Here is a 23086-nt window from a genome sequence, read left to right on the forward strand (position 1 = left end):
AGTTTTCAAGCACAGATCAGAGTTTGGAGAAGCGAGACAGTGGGACGCGCAACCCAGAGAGAACCACGTAGAAACCTGGGCGAGGAGTGTGTGTTGTGGACTCGTACATCAAGAGACGGAGAAGTTGGTGTCTGTGAGAAACGGCGACTGGGAGAAGGAAGAAGACATTTTACGGGGATTCGGTTCGGCGAACGGCCGGAATGTGGATGGACGAGGCGTCAGAAGAGTCGTTCCAAGACGGTCGGGGACGGTTTGATGGTTTTAGAAAGAGGAGCTGCTTCACTCCGTCCATAAATAAAGCTCAGACGTAGCAGAGTGTGCATTTAGCATAGCATTGTAGCATTAAGCACCAAATGGAAAACTCGTCCGATCCCCTCCTCAACCGCCACTTTCATCCCATCTTCAAGGTAAATTCACGGAATACAACCACTTTACTTCTTTGCATTGTCTTCGGTCATGGACCATTATTTTTTGGCTATTTAGCTGGAACAAATCAACGGCGTTTCACTTTTGTTTTGAAATGTAAGTTGATTCGGACAAACCGAGTTATGAGCAGGGTCAGGGAACCAACTGAACTCCTCGGTCAAGGTGTGGCTGTTACGATCCCACCGCTTGATCACCATATCCCACGATCTCTTGAGTTCTTCAAGCCATTTCTTGAGACCCAACAATCGGTGAAGTTTGAACCAACCTTCTTCACCAACCGCTGACACTAGTCTACCTCGGTTCCTTTGCGTACGCCGATTTTAAACCGGTGTTGGGACGCCTTGACCACGTGAGGGTTAAAGTGGTTGTACATTTGACGGGGAAACCGCGCTCCCCCGGGATCTGGACCTTCTCCGGCCCGTGGAGACAACAGACTCACCTGGCACTTAACCAGCATGTCAAAGAAGACGTCGTCCCCCTCCGGCTCCTCAGTACTGGCCTCGATGTGACTGAACAGGGAGGGTGTGTGAGGTGTATCTGTTCTGCAAATGGGGACTGGGACGAGAAGACGGGATGTCAGCGCCGGTCGTTGCGGAGACGACGACGACGACGACGGGCTTCACGCCGCGGCTCCTCACCTTTTGAGGGGACTGGACTTTCGCTGGAGGTGGTGGGTGTACGAGGCGGGTTGGAGGTGCTGAGTCTTAAGCCAGGAAAATGGCTCGGGCTGACTCGTTGGTCGTCCAGACGACGGGCCTGGGAGCTGGCCAGCAGCTCCAGGAAATGACCAGGATCCTGGGATGGTGTTTTGCACTCTAATATAGCTGGAAACGGCAGGAGCAATAAATGTTATTCCAAAGCATTTGCAAAACTCAAATCTCGGACGGGTCTGGACAGCGGTCGGGCCATGAAGGCAGAGGAGATGGAACTCCAGCGGTTTCTCTGTCGGAGGGCTTTTGCTATTGCATTCTGAGGAGAATTCGACCGCAGCATCCTTTTACTGCACAGTTATGCTCCACCTCAGAAGGCGTGAAGGAGCTGTATCATCACACACACACGCACACACGGTCTACAGGACGTGGTTTCTGTGACACCTGGAGCGACACATCCCCCTACGGTGCCATCTTCTGTGGCCTGAAGGATGGGGCGGGATGGACGGGACACTATTTATGACGGTGATTCAAGGTGAGGCCTGTGCGATGGCCCGATGTGGGGTTCGGTGAAGAGCATCACTTTGAATCATCTTCCACAAATAACATTTCACATGCTAAGGAGAATCAGTGGACTTGTGTTGTGTTCACACCATCCTTTCCATATCATCGCCGCAGATGAGGTAGAGCCCGTGGCCGTGGAAAGGTCTCGTCCTTCATGGGTTCCACGAGCCGCTGTCATGGTGCGAACACAAGCGGGGCAGACTCACATTTGCGTTCAGCTACAGGTGGGGTTGAGAAGGGAGAGGGCCGGGCGGGTGGATGGCTCTGGCCATCCAGCGGGGAGCACCTTTGGTCGTCCATCCTGCTGCCCTGGAAACGGGAGAGCAGGTCGAAGAAGCCCTCCTCTCCGATCGTATCCACCGTCCCCTTCGAAAAAACAACAAGGTCAGATGAACCACCTACGAAGAGTGACACACGTTTGAATAAAACCGCGATTCCAGTGGAGCTATTCCTCATGGACGACCTCCTGACCGCAACGATCCCCGGCAACAATCAGACTCTGTGCTGCCGTAAAGGCGGCGAACCACCGGAGCTCAATAGCTGCACGCCGTGCAGGCGGCGCAAGTTTCGGGGAAAGCCACACAAGCTGGAGCAGCATGGATGCAGGGGCGAGGCTCAGCTCCGCCCACCGCTCTGTCCGGTCCACGCCTCCAGACGGGGAAAGGCACATTCCACACAGACAAAAATAACCCTGGGGTTATTTTTCTCCTGTAAACAGCAGGAGTTTACAGGAGACGCCAGAGACCGGAGAAGCGAAAAGTGACTGCACCGGCGGTCTTCATGGTTGTTGTTTAAAATGGTCCGTTGATCATCGCCTCGGCAGACCGCGGCGGGCGGCCTACCTTAGGGGACGCTGGCGGCTCGGGCTCGGGCGGCTGCTGCTGCTGCTCGTCACCGTTTTCGTGCTGCTCTTTGGGTGACGATTTGCTGCCTTTGTGCTTCCTGCTCTTTAGCCGGTGGAAGAGGAAGAGCTTGTTGGAAGCCTTGATGGAGTGGTTCTTGGAAGACCCGGGGAACACGTCTTCCTCCCAGTCCTGCAAGTAGAAGATGCATTGAGATGTTCTGCGAATCATCTGCACACGGGGCAGAGCAAATCAGAGAACTCCGAATTAAGTCCGTGACATTATAGTGAACCGTTAACTCCGTTTGCCGATAAGTGGAATCAGACGGAAACCGGAGACGGAAAGGCCCGCTGACAGAAACCGGGTGACTCCTGGCGGCTTCGTGTTCATGAAAAGAAACTTTCTCGATGGCAGTCTGTCTCTCTGAGCGGGAACAAAGTAAGGTGGCGAAAATGAAACTGGACTGAATAAGGAAAAATGTGTGTAGAAAGTATTTCATGGAGGTCGTTGTTTAGTTTTCACTTTGACCAAAGCGGCCGGTCGCCGTCGTCCTAGTGCGGAGCCGATTGTCCTCCGTACGTACTGGATGTGTCGTTGGGTCTCCGGCCGGCTTCCGGTCGGGACCCGGACTCAGGTCCAGGTTCTCGGCGCTGCCCCGACTCCTGGATGGAGACTTGGTCGCTGCAAAACACGGCAGTTGCATAAAAACTCGCATCTACGTGGGAATCGCGCGCGGTCGTTCTCTTGGAGGAGAAGCTCAGACGTACCTGGCGGCGTGCGGAGGCCCGGGTGACTCAGCAGCAGGGCAGAGCTGTTTGTGTTGGTGTTGCGAAAGATGTTGGAATGGGAACTGGACTTCAGGCCGACAACCAGCCGCAGGTCAGACAAGTTCATTCTTGCGGTGTCCTCTCCGCTTTTGTCTCCGGTCTGCATCTCGCCAATTAAACGGGAAAACAAGGCTCGATCTGAGGCTTGTACGCAGGCGGTATCGGAGCAGTACGTGACAAATACAGAGCCGCCGTCGGCAAAGACAGCTTTTGTTCGCGTTCCATTTGAGATCTCAAAGTGTTACCCGACAGAGCTCCGTGAAGATGCGCTGCGTCGAAACTTTTATGGAATGGAAGCCTATCAGCATTTGAATGAGTGCGCTGTTGGATAAGCACTTCACGGCTCAGATATAAATTCCCCGAAGCACTCTCCTCTGCCCGAGAGGCTTCTCCGCTGTCAATACTGCAAATGCAGTTTTCTTTTCACAATTTGCACATGTCAAATTTCATTCCAGGGATCAGCGGTGCTATTCTTATCAAGTTCTTGCATATATTAACAAATTGTTCCACACGCGAATCATTTTGGCACTCAGAGGGTTCAGAATTAAAATGCACACAAGTGCTCTTGCGTACTTATGCGGGAGCGCGAGGTGTCAGCACAGTCCCCGATGGGAATAAGTGTTTGTATTACTCGCACTGACTAAACACTCACGTAAGCAGGTGTAAACGTCCTGGAATTAATGTGCGGATTACGCTGCTTTATTATGCATGAATTCTCATATAATGACCGCCGTCTAAGGAACCACGTACACACCATTTCCGCTCACACGCGCTGGACTGATTTAGTCCCATTTGTCCCGTTAACAGCTGGTCTTAATAATTAAAAGTTTTATTGGACAGGCTGTAGTGTTTCATTATTTACACCGGTAATATACTGCTAACTGGAGCGTAAGCCGGGCGGTCTGATTATGAACTATTATTATTTTTCCACGCGGTCCCGTGCGGTTCCCCCGCGCGGCCGCCAGATGGCGCCGTGGCCCGCGGCGGCCGTTCGGATTCAGAGGGGTGGACGTAAACAAACGTAAACAATCACCTCTTTGGCGATTTCCAGATGTTTCTCAGCAAAGACCATGGCTTGCTCGTGATTCCCCAGGGCGGTGTGGGCATTTCCTAGACTCCAGTAGGCTCTCCCCTCGCCAACCCTGCAGAGCAACATACAGGCCGACAGGCTGAGCCCCTTCGCTTGGAACCATACGAGAAGCCGTACCGTGCTAAGTGAGGGTTGCCCTCGCTGCCACGGCCAAACATATGGAAGTAGTCGTGCAGAGAAGAACTAAATTTAAGGAGACGGGAGTCGAGCTCGGTCGCTCAGTGCAGCCCGATGACACGTTCGGAAGGTTGAAAGAAAAATGAGAACCCCGCTATGCACCCTGGCAGGCGCGGCACCAACGAGTTTTGTAATGCGATCTGCTTTTTTTAAACATTCACGGTGTAAATTGTTGTATTTTTTTGAATGAGGTTTCCAGAAGACAAAGACCTGCAGTCCCACAGCAGCAGCCGCTGAGAAGCTCTTGGTTTACGAGGCCACAGCCGCCACTACGGCTGCTTTTCTGCTCCACAGCTCCCTCCGCTAGGTCAATTAGCTCAGCGGCTATCTTCCGCAGACAAACACACCAGCTAACTTTACGGCTTCTGAGTGGCCTCGGCGCAGAACTGATCGTCGGCCCTGGGTCTTCTTGTCGAAATGAAAATGTGAAGAAATTCAAGTCCAGTTGCCCGGACAGGAAGAATGCACCGTGACCCGGATGACCGAGAACCTCCGCGGAAAAGCCCGGGTTTGGAGAACCAATGGCATTTCCAGCAGCTACCTGTCGCTGAGATCCTGAGCGATGACCAGATGTTTGAGGTGGTAATCGATGGCTCGTTCGTAGTCCTGAAGTAGAGTGTAGGTGTTACCCAGGCTGTAGCAGGCCTGGGCCTCCACGGCTCTGTCCTTCAAAAGCCTGGCCAGCTGCAAAGTCCTCCTTGGGGCAAAAGAAGAGGGGGAGCGGCAACGGTCAAAGAATGTCGGGGGTGGGTGCCGGGGAGAGAGATTATCATCACACTGTTTTCTTGTCTCTCTTTGTTATCTCTTTGCAGTTTTTTGTGTTAAAGAGCGGCTGACCCAATTTGTGCGCCTTTGCCAGAAGCGTCACTTAGCCTTAGCAATTTAGCTTTAGCAACCGATCAATTCTGGCTCCAAACTTGACGGGGGTGACGAACGCTACGAGGGCCACCAAGACGTGAGGGTGAAAGACTTTTTACGGCACGGCGACCGCGAGCTCGCGTACGGGTCATAAAACCTCCCCCTGTGCAAAGGAGTCCATCCGACACAGCTAGCTGAGTTAACTCGGTGAACTTTCCCCAAGTATTTGTGTTCAAATAGCCCTTTCCCCTGGACCTATCTACCAAATGAGACAAACCACTGCATGGAGAAGGAGGCCGTGGTTGATACAATCATAAAGGACTTACTTGTAATGACCAGCTGCTACTTCAAACTGATTGAGAAATATGTGAGCGTTGCCAAGGTTACAGTGAGCCCTCCTCTCAGCGGACTTATCCCCAAACTCTTTGGCGACGAGGAGGCGCTGCCGCAGGGAACATGTAGAAGAGCGCAAAATGACAAAGTCAACATTGACAGAGAACACGTTGAAGTCAAATATAAGGTAAAAAATCGAACTCTTGGTTGACATACGAACAACGGGGATCCCCCGCTGCCTACCTTCTCGTGCGCTGCGACCGCCGTTTCAAATTCGCCCAGTAGATAATACGTATTTCCGAGGTTCCCGTAGGTCCGACCCTGGGCCGCTCGGTCGCCCAGCTCCTTCACCAGAGCCAGGTTTGCTCTTTGGGAAAACACACAAGCACATTTTCTTTGGTTTCATATGAACCGCGTGGGATGCTTCACGGCGGTATTGTCCGACGTATCTTCTTCCAGGGCACCGACGGGTTACCGCCTACCGCAAAATATACTATTTTCTTTTTTTTTTTTTGAACATTTATTAGAACAGGTTCCTTAACAAAGTCATACACATTCTTACAAAACCAAAATATACTATTTTCTTAGAGATACCAAACCGACCCCCCGCAGCGATCAATCACAATTGTCATGTTTTCAAAGGCCGATGGAATACAGTGTGAATAATGTCCGCGCTTGCAGCCTGAAGAAACCACCTGTGGCTTCTATGGAACAAGACATTGATGACAAGCCTCGAAGGATCGGTTTCAACGGCTTAGGGACGCGGCTGCACTGAGCCGGGACGGTTCTCTCTACTCCGCATGAACGGGACGATCAAACATCCCACCGAAGCTAGTTGCTCGAGTATTTTAGAGTCCAGCGGAGATACGCGACAGTCCCATCCAGGCAAATGAGGGAATTCTGCTTCAATGCAGGACGCAAGCGATCAGCCTTTTCGTCCGGAGCCTCCGAACCACTTTTGGCCCACACTGTACGACGCCGCCTTACAGTATTTCAAACGCGCGAATGCTTTCGTGAGTGCATCCGCTAACGGCGCTCATCGGCCGGGCCGAAACCTCGTATCGGGGTTGGATTTGGGTGGAAAATTACAAGCAGACACTGGGTGGATACGCCATCAGACTAATAGGATGCTCAGAGGTGAAAGTGACAAAGCCTTACTCATAGTACTGCGCGGCTTTCCTCAGGGCGGCCCTGGCTTCCTCCGAGAACTCTCCGGGCTCCGTTCCACTCCAGCACATGCTCTTACCCTTGGCGTGGTAAACATTCCCAAAATTGTAGAGCGCTCGGGCCTGCCCGACCTACGGCGCACACAACACATTCTCAGAGGCGGAAACCAGAGGGACCGGCGTTGCAATTATATACTCAAAATACCCAGACGGCGGCCCGGAGTTTGAACGCGGGACGGCAAACTCAACGCCATGTTGTCGGGCGTTGTGCATATACGGTCACACGAGGTTGTCGTTCGACTCCGGTCGCTCCGACGACCCACCTTATCGTACATGGCTCTGGTGATCTCCAGGTGTCTTTGGCAACAAACCACCGCTTCATTGTAGCGTCCTAACAGCTTCAACGTGTTCCCGAGGTTGCCGCTGGCTTTGGCCTCGCCAAGTTCATCCCCGATGGTTCTGAGGGCACGGAGAGCATCTCGGGGATCAGCGTCGGTGCCAATCCGATTTACATCCGGCTGACGAAATCATACATTTCCTCATAAATAAATCCTTTGTTTAGACTGAGTCGCAACATTGTGTTGCCCAACACGGTCGGACTCACCGAGACTCATCTGGGACGTAGGCGTGAGTGTAAACACAAACTACCGTTGCGTCCCCTTTTACCTGGTAAGTGTGAGATCATGCCGATGGTACTCCAGGGCCTTGTTATACTCCTGCAGGTGGAAGTAGGCATTGCCTAGCTGGCTGTAGATGGCGCTGAGGATTTGGAGGTCCTCCGTTCCCACCTGGATGGCAGACTCAAAGAAGGTCACGCCCGCACGATAGTTGCCTGCCTTGCAGAGCCGCTCGCCCTCCAGGGCGAGGTCCAGACACGACGACTCCATCCTGCGGGACACGGGATCCGGGTGAGCAGACCGGCTAACACACGACAGTACTCCGAGTCGGTCGAGGATATGTTACGGACGGTGAAAAAAAGTGCCGTACGCTTCTATCTATGGCTGGAGGCCTCTTTGGGCCAAGTCCAATGCGTGAGGCAACGTCATTCCCCGAAAGCGAGCGATATCTGACGATATCAGAGCGGGAATACGAGTGCGATCACTCCGGGAGAACACGCACGCCGTTACGGAACTTTTCCTCGGACATGTCGACACGGTCGCAAAACGTTCTCCCGTTAAATGACTCAGACAGGCGATCGTTAAAATGTTTCTTATCGTGTAAAAGCAGCAGTCAAATTTCGCCGATGTTGCACTCCGAGACTCACTGAATGTGACGATAAAGGTCTTCCTCTTTTCTCTCCTCATCGGTCTCCGATCCGCTTTCATATGTAGATTTATTCTTCCCTTTACGAGCAAACAGGGGTGGAAAAGTCAGGCGCCCAAATAGAAGACCGAATCCGAAATAGTACAGAGCGCTTCCTGTCAGGACACCGAGGCTTCAAAAGTGCAAAATTACTCTGGAATGAAAATGTGCGCCTTACATTTGACCAGAAACACAAAGTAAACTCAAATGAGCCTGTGGTCAGGCCTGGCATTTAATGGCTCCCACGCCCTTCCCTGAGAGAAAAAACAAAAAAAAGAAAAAACAACCTTATTCTATTCAGTCCCGAGGTCGACAGAGAACAAGAAAAACCGGCGCGAGGCTCCCTGATGACATCATGAACCGTTAAAGGACGAGCCGGCCGGGCGTGATTCACGGCAGCCACAGAGGCTCGCCGTCGGGAGGCAGAATGTACTTTTCCAGTCGGCGCGGACCACGCGGAGGCGTCCTCACTCTGCCGTTACCTCCCCTCCTCTTCATTCCACATGGGCTTGCATGTGGGATTTTCCATCAACACGCAGAGTTTGCATAGGCTGAACAAGTCCATTTAGTATCATGCTGTTTGTTTACACTCCGGCGGCGTTCTAACGGCCGGTGCGGAGGTGCTCCGTTCTCGACCTATTGGCCAGCATAAGGCTTCACAGGCAGACAAAACATCCTCGGCGCGTCCCGGCCGAGTCCACCGCCGCCTCACTAAATTGACGGTTAGGGTTACGTCCGCCCCTCCCGGCCGATGTATCGCGGTTCTTCGGAGGAGGACGTCGGTAGATGATGTGCGTCTATTTCTTGCTCTGCTGTTCCATACAGAGTGTAAGGCTCGGAGCGGGATTCACCACGACGCAAAATGGCAGTTTGTCCAATTGAGACAAAAAGTGTGCCGAGGAGCTTCCTCGAATGAAGCCGCGGGCCCGGGGAGGAGGAGGAGGGGCCGACCCCGGACCTTCAGACCCACGTACCTGTCGCCTCGTCCCATTCTGATGCACTTGAGGCAGTCTGACACGACGGACATTTCGAGCTTCTTGACGAGCCTCTGAAGCGAACGCAGCTGGGTCGACGCGACACCCCGTGACTCGGCCTCCTTCATGGGCATGAACATAACGCGGCGGGGGTCCGGATTTCATTCGGAGCGAGGAGAAAACGTGGCCCCCCCGAACGCGCTACTACGGTCTCGGAGGAAGCTTCGCTGACCTGCAGCAACAGCAAAACAAAGGACTTAATCCGCTCAGCGTTCGCGTCGACCTTAGCGGTCAGGTGTCCCGGCCGGACACCGTTTCTCTAGTCAAACACAGATTAACGACAGGCCGCTTCCGCTTAATTTTGATCGCGGAGGGGCCGCTCGGCAAGGTTACCGCGTTCGGCTAATAGTCATATTCCCCTGTCGCTCGGCCAATGGAATCCCGCCTCTCCGGACCACCTGACGGTGTGTGTCACTTCCAATTAAGCCGGACCTCAGTGGTAATTATAGCCACTTTAAGTGGCTCCAGTGAATCCTAAGGCTATTTGCTCAACACTCCATGAAATGATCATTCGGTGGCAGGCGGCCTGAATGGCGAGCAATACCTCCGTTGACCCCTGAAAAATAACCCGATTGCATAATACCGACGGTAACGAGGAGATCTATTCATTCCGGAGCGTCTGTCAACGTGCCGGGCAAATCCCAAGGAGGAGACCATTCCCCCTCCCAAGCTCTTCCCCGTGGCCTCTCGTCACTCTGCTGCAGCGCATCCGCTAAAATCCAATTGTCTGAATTAACTCAGATGTCTGACCATATGACTCTGGAGCTCCCGTCGCTTCACAGACGCCAGTTCAACCAATACGCGCAGCTTTCAGAAATGGCGCAATCTTTTTTTCCCCCCGAACATGCTAGAAACATGCCCAGCCGCCGTGCGCCGCTTTGCGACTGAATGCGGAGAATGGAATTCTTCCGGGGAAAATTTGCCTGCAGTGCCATGACTTGTCAAGGCCTGCATGTCATGCCAGACGTACGATGACATGTATGTTGCTCTGGCAGCATATGAGCGTATGCCGGCGGCAGGCGCATTATCACCGTTATTTCTGCGGTGCCGTGAAATATTTATATTTCAGCTGGTCGCGTCCTCCTGCGGTCTACTCTGTGTCATCGGTCCGGCCAGCCAATGAGGTGTCGTGTTACTGACACAGAAGAGCCCGGTGGAGAAACAAGAATTAGATACGAATTTGGAAATACATACTGACAACATGAAGGTACATTTCCTGAAAAGATTTCCAGTCATGTTTCCTGAAACCTTTTCTTACCATTACTCAACTCCGCAATTTGAGTTGAAAGAGCAATACGAAATCTATTGTACGGTAAAAATGTGTGAAATCACTTCATTAGAAGCCTATTATTTAATCCAAAGCATTTGGATGGAAAGGTAGATTTTCACACAAGCTGATGGAAAGTTAGCTGAGAATTGGCCGCTGACGCACACGCACACGCACACGCACACGCACACGCACACGCACACGCACACACACACACACACACACGGGAACCATTCAGATTTAATGTTATCGCAAATATCAGTAAGCTAATAAATGCACGGGTCAGGTTTGCAGAGGTCTTAGCATGGAGCTAAGCATCCTGCCATCCACTGGCGCCGGAAGCTTGAAGCGAAAAGAGGAGACAGACTCACTTTGAAGACAATTGTGATGACAGAACTTTCGACAGATCAGCAAACCCGCTGTACATCCTGCAGAAGCAGGGCCTTTAGTTTGAGCCCAGACGATAGATTCTGAAAGCGATTAAACGGTTCAGTTGACACCTGCGCCTGCCTACAAGTACGACGGTCTGTTCAAACACCGCTTGTCGCAATAGGACTTGACAAATAACCCGTTCCCAGGCCTGCGATGATCGCACGGCTGCTGACGCCGCGTCTCAAAGGCAAGACCGTAAACGCGGAGCTTACCGTTGGCGGACATGAAGTAAATGCGCTCGGTCCTCCGAGCAAAGATAGACGCTGCTGTACATGGCGCTCACCGAGGCAGTCTGAGCGAGAGCCTGGCCGCGCAGCGCCGAGGCCGCGCAACATCACGCCTCCTCCTGCCCTCGGGGGGAAAGTCTGACTAACATCGCTGTCACGAAAAACACCGCTGCGCATGGATTCCGGCAAACAATGGGAGAGTCCGGCCGTCACGCCCCCCCCCCCCCCCGTCTTCGCCACTTATCTCGAAACCGGAGCCGGACGGCTGCACGCGAGTAAAGCCTCACTGACACCAGATACAAGGTACGTCCGACGGCAGCACCGGATTAGCATCGGCGCAGCCCGGCGACAGGAAGTGTGGAGGAGGACGGGGACGCATCCACTACCTGGACGAAGTTTCCGCGCGACAACGCTGAGAGCTTCAATGTTTAAATCATCTCCAAACGTCTGTTTTATGAGTAAAGACCAGTCGCGCGTCGACAGCTTCGGAGCGCTTGCCGAGAAAACCCAAACAGGAGGAGGCGCGCTCTAAATTCATGTTGGCGTTTCAAAACAGAGCCTCCCCACCGGGAGGCCACGACAGGCTCTTGTCCTGACATGTTTGCCTGCTCCGTCCTTTTACAGCTGTGATCTAGAGGTAAGTGGATGTCGGAGTGCGGTGAGAATCATGAAGCAACACAAACGGCGATGAGCTCAAAATGGCCCTTTAGCAAAATATATCTGCTCGCCGTTCCGGCCGGAGCAGGTTCCAAGTTCCCGAGCGGCTCTGGGAGGAGCGCCGATGACGGGAAGGGTGTCATCGTGTACGCCGTCCTGTCCGGCTCTCCAACACAAATATTTTCCCTCTGATGAAGGAAGCAGGGAGGAGACCCGAATGGATCCCGGCTGGCTGCTGCACAACACAAGCAGTGTCCGACGCTCGGTTTCTGACAGCTGCGGGAGCCGGGCCGGTTCACAAAACACACGTTTCAAAGTCAAAGACACGCCATCGGGCGGCCCTCCGGTTCAGCCCAGAGTTTCATTTTTAATTACTCGTGGAACGGGAGGAGTCGGGATCTTGCAGAGTGAAGTACTCAACATCCAATGGACGGCATCTGAAAGGTCAAGGCATCTTTGGCACATCACCGCAAAGCAACTCTCAAGACAGCGGTTTCTCAGAAACTGAGTCATGACGCCTTTAAAAATAGAACCGCAGCGCAACCTTAGCGTGATCGGCTGGGGATGTCCAAGCCTTGGATCCAGACCACAGCTGATACGTCATGGGCTAAACACACACACACACACACACACACACACACACACACACACACACAGATATATGAAATCCATAAAAGCACAGCGGGATGTGCGGATGGTCTACTAATACTGTCATCTCCAAGTGCAGGGTTTTGTCTCCATGTTCTTCAGAAGGTCCCCCTTCGGTCCAAAACCTCACAAAGCACTGAAGACTCATGAGTTCTGTCTTCGGAAGAGTTCTTCATGTAGATGTCTGCAGTTTGACCTTTGTTGCTCCAAACCGAGGAAGATGTTTGACCTAGACCTCAGGCAGAAGATCACAAAAAGCTAGAGGCAGAAGCCTTCTTCTGCTGTGGTCCAGGAGGAAACAAGTTACATGAGCCAGCCGGTGGAGGTGGAAGCTCAAGCGGATCATCTCCGCGCCTCCACAGCCACAGATGGCCTCAAACTCGGTGAAACTCCGACAGCTTCGAGCACCGAAAGTACCGTGAAAACCAAGTAAACCGAGTGCTCCGGTGTTTTAGGAGCGGCTAGCGCGGACACGCGGAAAAGAGGCCGAGGAGAGGCTCCGTTCAGCGGGGGAGCGGAGGGCAGCTAGCCGCCGAGCACCCCGGACCGGCCGGACTCACCTCACACCGAAGTCGGCGGACGCTCCGGGGGCATGCCGCCTCCGGACGGGGAGCGAGTCCGTACGAGTCCCCTCGGCTCCGGGGGTCGGAAGCTAGGAGGCTGGAGGCTGGAGGCTGGGGACTGGAGGGTGAACTTCTGCGGGGGAAAGGAGCTCCGCAGCCCGGCGGGGAAACACGAAAGTCTGCTTTCAATTAGACCCTCCGCAGCTGCGTTCACGGACCGTCGGACATTCGACAACTCCGGCTCTCGTCGGCCGCTCGTTGCGGTATCCAAGGTTAGCCTAGTCGCCGGAGAAACTAGTTAAAGTCACTTCGACCCGCGCCCGCCCCTTTTAAACAACACTTTCCATCTGGAGCAACAAGTCTCCGGAACATCTACGAGCCTCTACCGCCACCTGTAGGGCAAGGGAAGCCATTATTTTTATCAAGAACCCCCTTTTTTTTCCAGAACCAACAACTCCACTCGAATTGCTTCACTTGAAGACGATTCAGCCCTCGTCCCAGAGGCTTCCTCGGTTCTGAACGGAAAAGGATTTAAGGAAGACAAGAGGATTTTCGCTAGAATTCGCCCCGCGCTGAGCGGGAACCTCGTCTTTGTCTCTGCCACCGTGGGCTGCATCAACGGAGGCCAGGAGGAGGAGTACAGGAGCGTGGTGGACAGGTTTGTGGAGTGGTGAGGACTGAACCACCTGCAGCTCAATGTGTCTAAGTCAAAGGAGCTGGTGGTGGATTTCAGGAAACAAAGGACCCACCTGAATCCGGTCACCATCAGGGGTACTGATGTGGACATTGTGGACACGTATAAACACCTGGGTGTCCACTTGGACAATAAACTGGACTGGACTTCTAACACTAATGCCATAATCAAGAAGGAGGCTCAGATCTTTCAACGTCTGCAGGACCATGCTGCAGATGTTCTACCACTCGGTGGTGTCCAGCGCCATCTTCTACGCTGTTGTGTGCTGGGGCAGCAGGCTCAAGACAGCTGACACCAACAGACTCAACAAGCTCATCAGGAGAGCTGGGTCTGTCCTGGGAGTAGAGTTGGAGTCTGTTGTGCAGGTTTCAGAGAGAAGGATGATGAGGAAGCTCCACAACATCATGGACAACGTCCATCACCCCCTGCATGCCACGTTGATGTCCTGTCGGAGCTCTTTCAGTCGTAGACTGATACCACCAAAGAGCTCCACTGAACGCCACAGAAGGTCTTTCCTACCTGAGGCTATCAGGCTTTTTAATTCCTCTTCCCTCAGCCGCAGGGAATCTTCAATCTTTGTAGTTACTGCTCACAGCTAAGACAATTTATATTTCATTATATTTCTTATTCTTCCTCCTTTCCACTATTATCTATTATTGTTATGTTTTTACTTGAAACTCTGGCACAACAATTTCCTTCGGGATTAATAAAGTTGTTCTCATCTCATCTCATCTCATCTTCGAGCGTCCTTTCCGACCGTCCTTCGACCCGTCGGGCCTTTATCCGTCGGAAATGTGAATATCGGTCTTCCTGCCTTTTGACCGGAGACGAGCAGCGGTTCGGCGTTGCCTCCAGATCGCCGACACTTTAGCTCCCGAGCGCGTTCGCTGTCGGCTCTCGTTCGCTGTCGGCTCTCGTTCGCTGCTTGAAGAAATGCTTTTTACACACGTTTCTAGTTGTAGGTGCGGCTGAGCGAAAGCCTTACGGCCCTGTCGTCGAGGAATTGCGCGCTCTCTAATAGCTGTGATCGGTGTATTTACTAAAGTTCACCGCGTGCGGCACTGGAATTCAGCTTTTAAAGATACCGGCTGTTTGGGTCTCCAACTCCAGAAAAGAGATCTCATGGTGGATCCCTCTGTACGGTATCTTCTGCAGAAAGAAACGACGCTCTGCAGGCCACGCACAGAACAGAACATCTCCCAGTATCATCTCTGGCGCCTTTTTATTTGACTTTACCGGCAAAACATGTACACAATATGATCGATTGAGTGAGGAAACACTTTGCCGCGTATCCGACGGACCTCTGACGCTTCTGGCGGATGAATGAACGCTTGTCCGAAGAGCCGATGAACTTCGGCGGTTCAATAATCCGAGCAGATACGGCGTCCCGCGTGTCTTCGCCACATGGATTCTTGGAAAGAATCCAGTGGCGGTAACGCACGCCGCGAGAAACTTCATTTCAGGTCAGCGGGTTCTCGTTCAGGCGGGTGACGCTTTCGGTCAAGATCTACGATAATTATTTAAATTTGAACCCGTCGAAGAAACATTTTCAGCCAGAAATGTTCCGAGCGTACCTGAGCTGCAGAAATGGCGGCAAAAAGGCCAAAATTTCTTCGTGACCACGAGCGCAAAGAGCCGAGCCGCATTTCTCCACGGGAGGTTTGGGTCAGAGGCTGCCTGATTCCGGGTTCAGATCACTCGCCGTGTTTCGGACGGGTGTTAAATCGGACCCATTTGGAACCGGCGGCGTCCACGTTTCGATGGCGCGAAACGACATGAAAGTAATTAACAGTATGGGCACAAACACGCGTGTAAATGATCTCCAAAGGGGTCGCGCGGCCGCCCCTCTGGTCCGGTCTTGTTTTGAAGTGTATCTCTACCGACAACGCCAGATATTTCACCCGCCGGACGTACGCTCAGATCGTGATGTACCGGGCCGGACCGGGGCAGGAGCGGAAGGCCGACGGCGCCACCGGGAAATCAGACAGAAATATGGGTCTGTGAGATTTGGACGACGGCGACAGGACCAGCCGCTTCTTGCGGTCGCGCCGCTGGTAGCGGAAGTTGACGGGGGGGCGTCGGGCCACAGGGCCGCCGATCTCCTCGGAGGACGAGACCGAAGGCAGAGCGACCGGCGGACGGCGGTGAGGACGGTTAACCCGAGCTTCCACGGACTCGCTGGAAGACGGCGCCAAGGGTTTGGGGTGGAACGGCTTAGGAAGGCTGGCCGCGGGGTCCGGGGCGGGCGGCGTTGGGTCAAGAGGAGCGACGGTCGTGGGCGAGGGGAGATCCTGAACCTGCGGCTGCACCGACCCGAAGATGTCGACATTCTGAGGAGGGGAGAGGAGGCGCGGTCAAACGGGAATTCGGCGAACTCGTTTTTCCGAGGCTTTCGGATCTTCCCGTCTTACCATATTACATTACAAAGTGCGGCTCCGGGGAGGGGCGAGGAGACAACATAATTACAGTACCCCATGCCGGATAATAATGCAATGGCGCACAATTGTAGATCTCAGGCATACATGTGACGCGAGGACAGCGAGTAAGATATGACAGAATAATTACACAGCCGCCGGTGCCGGTTCACAAAGTTAGATGGTATGTTGAAAAGTCATCTCGTTAAAATGTGAAACAAATCGGGGCACAAAACATGTCTCGAATCCGGCGGAGGCAGCGGGCCATTACGCCCCCGGCTGCACGCCCACGCCGCCGAGTGATTGCCACTTAACCTCGCACTTCACCGAGGTCTGCGCTCTTTGCTCGCCCACTGACGAGCAGAGGTTCGGTTTGGCTCGTTTTGACGCAATGACTGTTAAACCGCTGTTTTTTTTTCCACAGCGGCCGCCCTATACCTAGTTATATGTCACAATCATCGCTCGGGACTGTCATACACCTTTATTCTATTAGCTGGACGAGTTTAAGCGGTGATTTACACATCCTGGACCCCGGCCGCTCACGGACTCCCGCGAGCATCCGCTCTCCTGACAGTATACAGGAGATCCCACGCAGGCACGTCGGCTTCTGGATTCCAACCTGGGACCGATTTAATTCTACTATCAGGTTCGGCCCGTCTTCTCGGCCGACGACCGAACGGAAAAGGAAACTGCGACGATGCAGAACGGCCGTGGAACGTGAACCCGCCGCAAACGTGAACTCCGTTTTCGCTCCGGAACGCACGCGGGGAGGCAAATCACTTTGGGTACCTGTATTTTGAACATCTCACAGGAGGTGTGGAGTTCGGCGTGGGTGTTCAGGTCTCCATACAGAGATCCCACGCAGAATCCCGCAGTCTGGACGATGAGGGAGCGTGAAGGCAACATAAAACATCATGAGGAGGGTCATGCAGCCCTTTTTGGCAAAGCCCACAAACGCTGCGCGAACGTGGGGAACCGTGAGACGGGCAGGAGTACACTGACAAATCACATCTTTTATTCCAAACCAAAGTGGATCCTGGTTTTGAACATTCACCTCTGCGGGCGAGTCGGTCCCCCGGCAGGTTCCTCGCCCCGCTGGCCCGTCCACGCACTCCTGGACCGTGAACTCCACAAAGATGGCTTCCCGCGGCAACGTCTGAAAAACAAACGCGGAGGAGAATCGGCACAGACGAAAGCACATACACTGAATCCAAAGTTTAAAATCCTTCTCCTCGCTCGCGAAGCCCCGAGCGAAAGCTCCTGGATTGCCCGCCTTGCTCCTCACCTGTGGAACCGCCCCGTCGGACATCCCCCCCTTGTTTCATAACAGGCTTCAGGCCTTCCTTTTTGAGAACGCTAATTGTTAGCGTCAGCCTAGCCTAGCGACGCTACTATGGGATATCCCATGATGCACCTCTCTCCCTCCTTTCCTCTCCCCTCCCGTCTGCACTCGTGTCCCTTCATCGGACCGTGACGCCAAACTTGTATCTTCTACAGAATCCCCTGGCTCTCTCGCTGGGCGGTTCAATCTACTCCGAGCGCTTTTTCCCAGAGGAACGTCAGCTTTCGTTGATCGTCTCGGAGTACGGTCCAGACCCGCTCTCCTCAGACACCTGGGCTGCGATTGGGCTTCATCTGTTCATCATCCACTTCATCTGATTTGTCCCGTCTTTGACTTCCAGTCAGTCGAATTCTTGACGTTGTACCACCGAGGGGATTTGTTTTTTTTCTCCGTTATTGTTTTTTTAACTCTCTATTTTTAAGTGCTGACTTGCAAATGTTTGTTTTTTTTTTCCTCAACTCTTTAAACCTGACTCTTTTCAAACAAGAAGAAACACCGAGAGTAAATCGATAAGAGGCCAAAACACCACCTCGAGTTGCACAAGAACTATCAAGGAAAAGTAAGCAATTACAAAGCGGAGCTCGGCGGCTTGGCACGTCTGCCAAACAAAAAGCACAGAGAAGAAAAACCCCAGAAGGTGTACGAGTCTTTGGGGAACATCTGAGGACAAATGATGTTAGATAACCCTTTGTCGCTCATTCCTTTGTGCTGGAGGACAGTGTGAAGACGGTGAAGACGTCGCAAAAGGGGGGCGTAAGTGGACCGTTACTTTCCCAATCTGCTCCTTACAATCTAGGATGCTGTCAACTGGATTTTTTTGCTCGCGATGTTGTCCGTCCCCTAAAACCAACATCTCTTCTGACCCGCTGAGGAAGCACATCGGCCACGGAGCCTCGTCTCCCTCTTCGCCGGTAACAATCATAAATCCGGCCATACTTGCGTCGACATCCTGGTGACCTTCTTCACCGCGAGTCCCGCGGCCAGAGTGGACTGCATCTGGTAGGCGATCAGAGCCATCTTCGCGGCCTTCGCCGCCTCTTCGCTCTCCACCGGGAGCAGGACCGGGCAGGTCGGACAGGTCTGCTGGAGCATCTCCGGGGGATCTGCGTGGAGCGGAAACTCAGAGAGTCACGCGGAACACGTTCACACCGGAACCATAGCTCGCTCTAAACACACCGACAGTGCCGCTATTCTCCTGGAAAAACCGGGATCATAGTGCAGACCTGCCTCAGAGCCCAAAGACCTCTCATGTAACAAGACTCAACTTTTCCCCGCTCGGAAGGTCTTGAGGTTTTGTATGACGCTAAAAACATTATTAGTATGACTTCAACTATGATGTTTGCACATGACATCGTGATCTGCGGTGAGAGCACGGCGCAGGCGGAACATCCAGAGAGGCGGAGGGATGCTCTGCAGAGGGGAGGAACGGAGGTTAGCTGGAGCGAGACAGAACACATGAGGGTTAAGGAGAGGACTCAACGTGAGATGGTGAGGCTATATGGGTGAAGAGGAAGAAGGCAGAGGAGGAGGAACCTGTGCAAGCAGGTTTGAACGGGCGGGGAATCAGCCGGCAGGAAAGGACAGGTGGAGACAGAAGTGAAGGGCAGCCATAATGTCTGAGAAGACAGGAGGAAGAGGTGGATTTTCGTCTTTGGTTCCTCACATGGTAGATGTTATGGACTGAGATGGTTTGGACATGGACCGAGGAGGGATGGAGAAGATCGGGGTAGACGGAGGCAGGTGATTGGCTGAGAAGAAGTTCAGCAGGTATTATTGCTTCAAACATGTAGCGGTGATGACAGCGCTTAAATAGTTGCTGCTGTGTGACTTTAAATATCCCAGGAAATGAAGAGACACCTTCTGTTTCTTTTTGAAAGGCCACGGCAATAATGTCTCTCTGCCCGAGTTCATTCAATTGAATTTATCCCTCTTAATTCTCCCACCTTAATGAGAAATTCAAACTAATACTTGTAATCACAGCGAGACACTGCGATGATTTTTTTAAAGTGCACTTCAGAAATCCGAGGCCAAGAGTTCGCCGTTAATTAAACCTTTATCTGGATCCACACACAGTCCATACGCACCGACCAAGGTGAGTTTCTTTGATAAAGTTTAGGAAAATAATGAAAGGGAAGCCTTCCAAAGCTGAAGACGGAATTAAAAAAAAAAAAACGTTGTAAACAACCACATGCGGGAAAAACACGTCATCGGGCGTCGATGAATGGCTCGGCTGGGATTTAACGTGTCTCCACGTGACTCTGCTCGGACCCGACCGGGCTGCGTGTCATGCAGACGTGCGTCTCACCCGGCAGCAGCGTGCACTCGTAGCTGTACAGGTAGGAGTAACCCTCCGGGGTGTGCAGGATGGTCACGTTGCAGCTGCCAGAGATTCGCTGAAAATCACAAAGCAGAATTTGCTCTCGGGGTTCATGTTTGCAAAAAGTAGCTGGAAAAAGACAAAACAAACTTCCGGGTCAGATCGGGGGCTTCTTCGTAGCACAACATAAGGTTTCGAAAGTATAGCTCTGTATTTGTGAGGACTGCAGTGCTGCTGGAAGTGAGAAGCCGCGGCAGGCGTTTCCTCTCCAAACGCAGCCTGTGGTAAAAGTAACCCGGTTTATGTGCTTTATGCGATCGTTTTTTCCTCCTCCTCACTTTTCGACGGGGAAATAACTGTCCAAAAACACGTCATCGGATTATTACACTCTATGATTGCATTGGCCCTCCTCAAAATAACCATTTATTCTTTCCAGTCAAAAACACCAGAAACATCCTGAATTAGCTTCCCTGCAGATGAAGTGGAGAAAATCCTAGTCCTGGTCCTGAGCCCGAACCCTGACCCCGGACAGATGGTCCTCTGTGGTGTACATTTAATCCAAGATGGAAATCCTCATTGTTTTGTTTATTTTGGGGTTCGGGGCCAAACGGACTGAGCCTCCGCTGCCGGTCAAAGTCCCCACGGATACACACAAATCCCCGGAGGTGGTGTGTTTGTGGCGTGCCGCCTACCCTCTCCATGAAGGGTCTGATGTTACAGCGTTTCCATGGTTTCTGGCTGCCGATGTGACACTTGGTCTCCAGGACGTCCAGGTCCAAGTAGTACACGTTGCCCGCCGGACCCTGATGAACGCACACACACACACACACACACACACACACACACACACACACGCACACGCACCAGTGATGTGGTGAGGTTCATGGCTGGTGAGGCACTGACGTCATCACCACACGTCTCTTCTACATATTTGAACGGTAAATGTGATTTTTTTTTAGCGATTTTTAAAAAAAAAAAAAAACTAAAAATGGTGAAGCTACGTGGAAAATAATTGTAACCATATAATTAATTTTTTTCATTTTGCATTTTTTTCTTTCTGAGATGACAGGTGAGGCCCGGCCTCCCCTGCCTCTACTGACTGCACGTCACTGACACACACACACACACACACACACACACACACACACACACACACACACACACAGGGCATGAGGCAAATGCTCCATTCAGGTGCTGATGGGCCAGGAGGCCAAGAATCCTGCTTTACCGGCTAAGTTATGTGTTTCCATCAGAGCGTGAGAGTTAATGATCGGTGATGCGCCGATGGCCGATCGTTCACCGAGACGTTTCCCGGCTTTCATAAAAACGCCCCGGTGCTTTACATCCCCGCCGCGGTCCGCCGCTCCAAACAACGTGCACTTCATCACCCGCCTCGCCATCCCACCGACCCGGAGACGGGAAAAATAATAAAAGTCAATCAGGTCCGGACAGAAGGAGATACACGAAGTAAGCTCAGGGACAGACAGTGGCACGGGAACGCCGCGCTCCGTCTGCGCTTCCGGTGGCCTTCACCTTTCCCGATCAATATCCCGTCACCGACTTCTAACCGCTCGAGTCATCGAAGCGTCCGCAGCTCTCAGGTGAAGCCTGGGTGGTTTGAGATGGATCTCGGATTGATTTGGCTGTTTTCCGGATTTGTGTTTTAGTTGCACATCTCTATATTCGCCGTTAAAAACCTTCAGGATGAACCGATATGCGGAATATTTATCGTCCGGCTGCCGGCTGAAGTTGAGATTCGGATCCAGAGGCCTTTATTTGTCCCCCGGGAGCCGTTGGTGGCGCACGGAGGAGCGGACGCATCCGACCATCTGCGGAACAAACCGCACGTCTCGACATCTGGAGGAATCAGGATCCTCTCCCGGCACTGACCTGAGCGTGTAGGTGGACGTTCGCGATCCGGTTCAGAGCGAACTTGTAGCCTTCTTCTCGGTCCTCGTTGATGTAGGTGGTGGCCAGACGGGAGAGCTTCTCCACGGCTTTGTCGTTGCAGGGGACGGGAGCCAGGGCCGGCGGCCCCGGGGCGAAGCCCTCCCCGCTCACGCGCACCAGCGCCGGGGAGACGAGCAGCAAAAGCAGGAGGCCCGGTCCGTCCATGGCGGCTGGTTCAGCTGCGGCACTGGCGGAGGGTGAAGGTTCCTCTCCTGTTTGCTTTGTCCCGCAACTGACTTTTGGAATCAAAACAAGAGACGGACGTTTAAACGAAGCCGAGGACAAAGTCTGTTCGAGGGCGGGGGCGAGTCAGAGTCAACGTCTCCATCCCCCGCTCCATCCAACGCAGGAGCGGATGGAAACGGATAGGAAACAGGAAACGGATAGGAAACGGATAGGTCATGGAGAGATAGAACAAAAGCCTGGAGAGAAGATGCAGAGAGCGGTCTGAAGCATGAAACTCCAGACCAAATATAAAGCAAATCCTCTGAAAGCATGAGTGGAAAGCCATCACAGAGCAGGAGCGTAGCTGCAGTGCAGCCGTCCTGCCAACAGGGGGCACTGTGTGCCCGGCTTGCTGTTTGGGGAGACGCTCCGCTGTCGATTCATAGGGAAAAAAAACTAGGTTAATGTTTCACCTGGGTCCGGTAATTACCTCCGGCCCGGACTGTCTCAGACCCGCTGAAGATATGGCCTCCTGCTCCTGCAAAAGGTACGCCGCTATGGCATGTGAGAGTACCTTTCAGGTCTGTGTGTCGTCCAGAAGGATGCATCCTGTGAGGCTTTGCAGCAGCTGGAGATGCTGGAGATGCCTTCACACATCCCCCGTCCCCTCAGAACCAACGTATCTCCCTGACTAGTTACACACACACACACACACACACACACTCACACACACACACACACACACACACACACACACACACACACGCGTATAGTGCTGTTCAGTCTGTAGTCTGAGAAAGCGAATAGTTAGCGTTAGCCTGGCCCCTAGCAATGCTTACTGAGGGATATCCCATAATGCACCTCTCATCACTGTCCTGTCATATCTTCTGCAGAATCCCTTGGCTCTCATTGGTCAGCTTCCCAGCTACCGCAGTGTCTATCCAGACGTCCACCTTTGCTATTTGTTTATGAATTTTGGAGACATGGTTGTTTTATTCCAGCTATTAGCATGGAGCCGTTGGTGCTGCTTGTATTAGCGGTCATTAGCGTTACTGTTTCCTCTCTCTCCACCCCAGCTGAGGCAGAAGGCCGCCCACACTGAGCTGGGCTCCGTCCGAGGTTCCTGCCCGGTCAAAGGCAG

At 52.9% G+C, this 23086-nt stretch overlaps 2 protein-coding genes across 5 annotated transcripts in view; both read right to left on the reverse strand.

The window, feature by feature from the left end:
- The window catches only part of LOC147225514 (G protein-signaling modulator 2-like), a 14292-nt gene extending 931 nt beyond the window's left edge, over positions 1-13361 (reverse strand). The window contains exons 1-14 of one of the 4 annotated variants that reach the window (XM_086162493.1): positions 13061-13361; positions 7600-7821; positions 7257-7392; positions 6926-7065; positions 6011-6134; positions 5761-5876; positions 5118-5273; positions 4343-4451; positions 3250-3409; positions 3066-3163; positions 2483-2674; positions 1847-2006; positions 1065-1250; positions 866-981 (exon numbers count right to left, since the gene is read on the reverse strand). In XM_086162493.1, the coding sequence (XP_086018619.1) occupies positions 866-981; positions 1065-1250; positions 1847-2006; positions 2483-2674; positions 3066-3163; positions 3250-3409; positions 4343-4451; positions 5118-5273; positions 5761-5876; positions 6011-6134; positions 6926-7065; positions 7257-7392; positions 7600-7820 (1914 nt within the window). In that variant the 5' untranslated portion in view covers position 7821; positions 13061-13361. Of the gene's footprint in view, positions 1-865; positions 982-1064; positions 1251-1846; positions 2007-2482; positions 2675-3065; positions 3164-3249; positions 3410-4342; positions 4452-5117; positions 5274-5760; positions 5877-6010; positions 6135-6925; positions 7066-7256; positions 7393-7599; positions 7822-8197; positions 8749-9209; positions 9630-11180; positions 11373-13060 lie in introns of those variants that run through there. The other 3 variants (XM_086162492.1, XM_086162491.1, XM_086162494.1) reach the window with 3 other exon arrangements.
- A 1601-nt stretch (positions 13362-14962) lies between these two features.
- LOC147225515 (fetuin-B) lies at positions 14963-22027 on the reverse strand. The gene is made up of 7 exons (XM_086162497.1): positions 21721-22027; positions 20523-20633; positions 19819-19906; positions 18450-18616; positions 17226-17327; positions 16961-17047; positions 14963-16087 (listed from the first exon to the last, which is right to left on the reverse strand). The coding sequence occupies exons 1-7, from the start codon at positions 21943-21945 to the stop codon at positions 15674-15676; spliced, it is 1194 nt and encodes a 397-aa protein (XP_086018623.1). The 5' UTR covers positions 21946-22027; the 3' UTR covers positions 14963-15673.
- Positions 22028-23086: the final 1059 nt, after the last annotated feature.

Source organism: Fistularia commersonii, chromosome 16 (assembly GCF_037954325.1).
Source record: "Fistularia commersonii isolate RoL2024-O1a breed Wild chromosome 16, RoL_Fcom_v1.0, whole genome shotgun sequence".
Taxonomy (NCBI): Eukaryota; Metazoa; Chordata; class Actinopteri; order Syngnathiformes; family Fistulariidae; genus Fistularia; species Fistularia commersonii.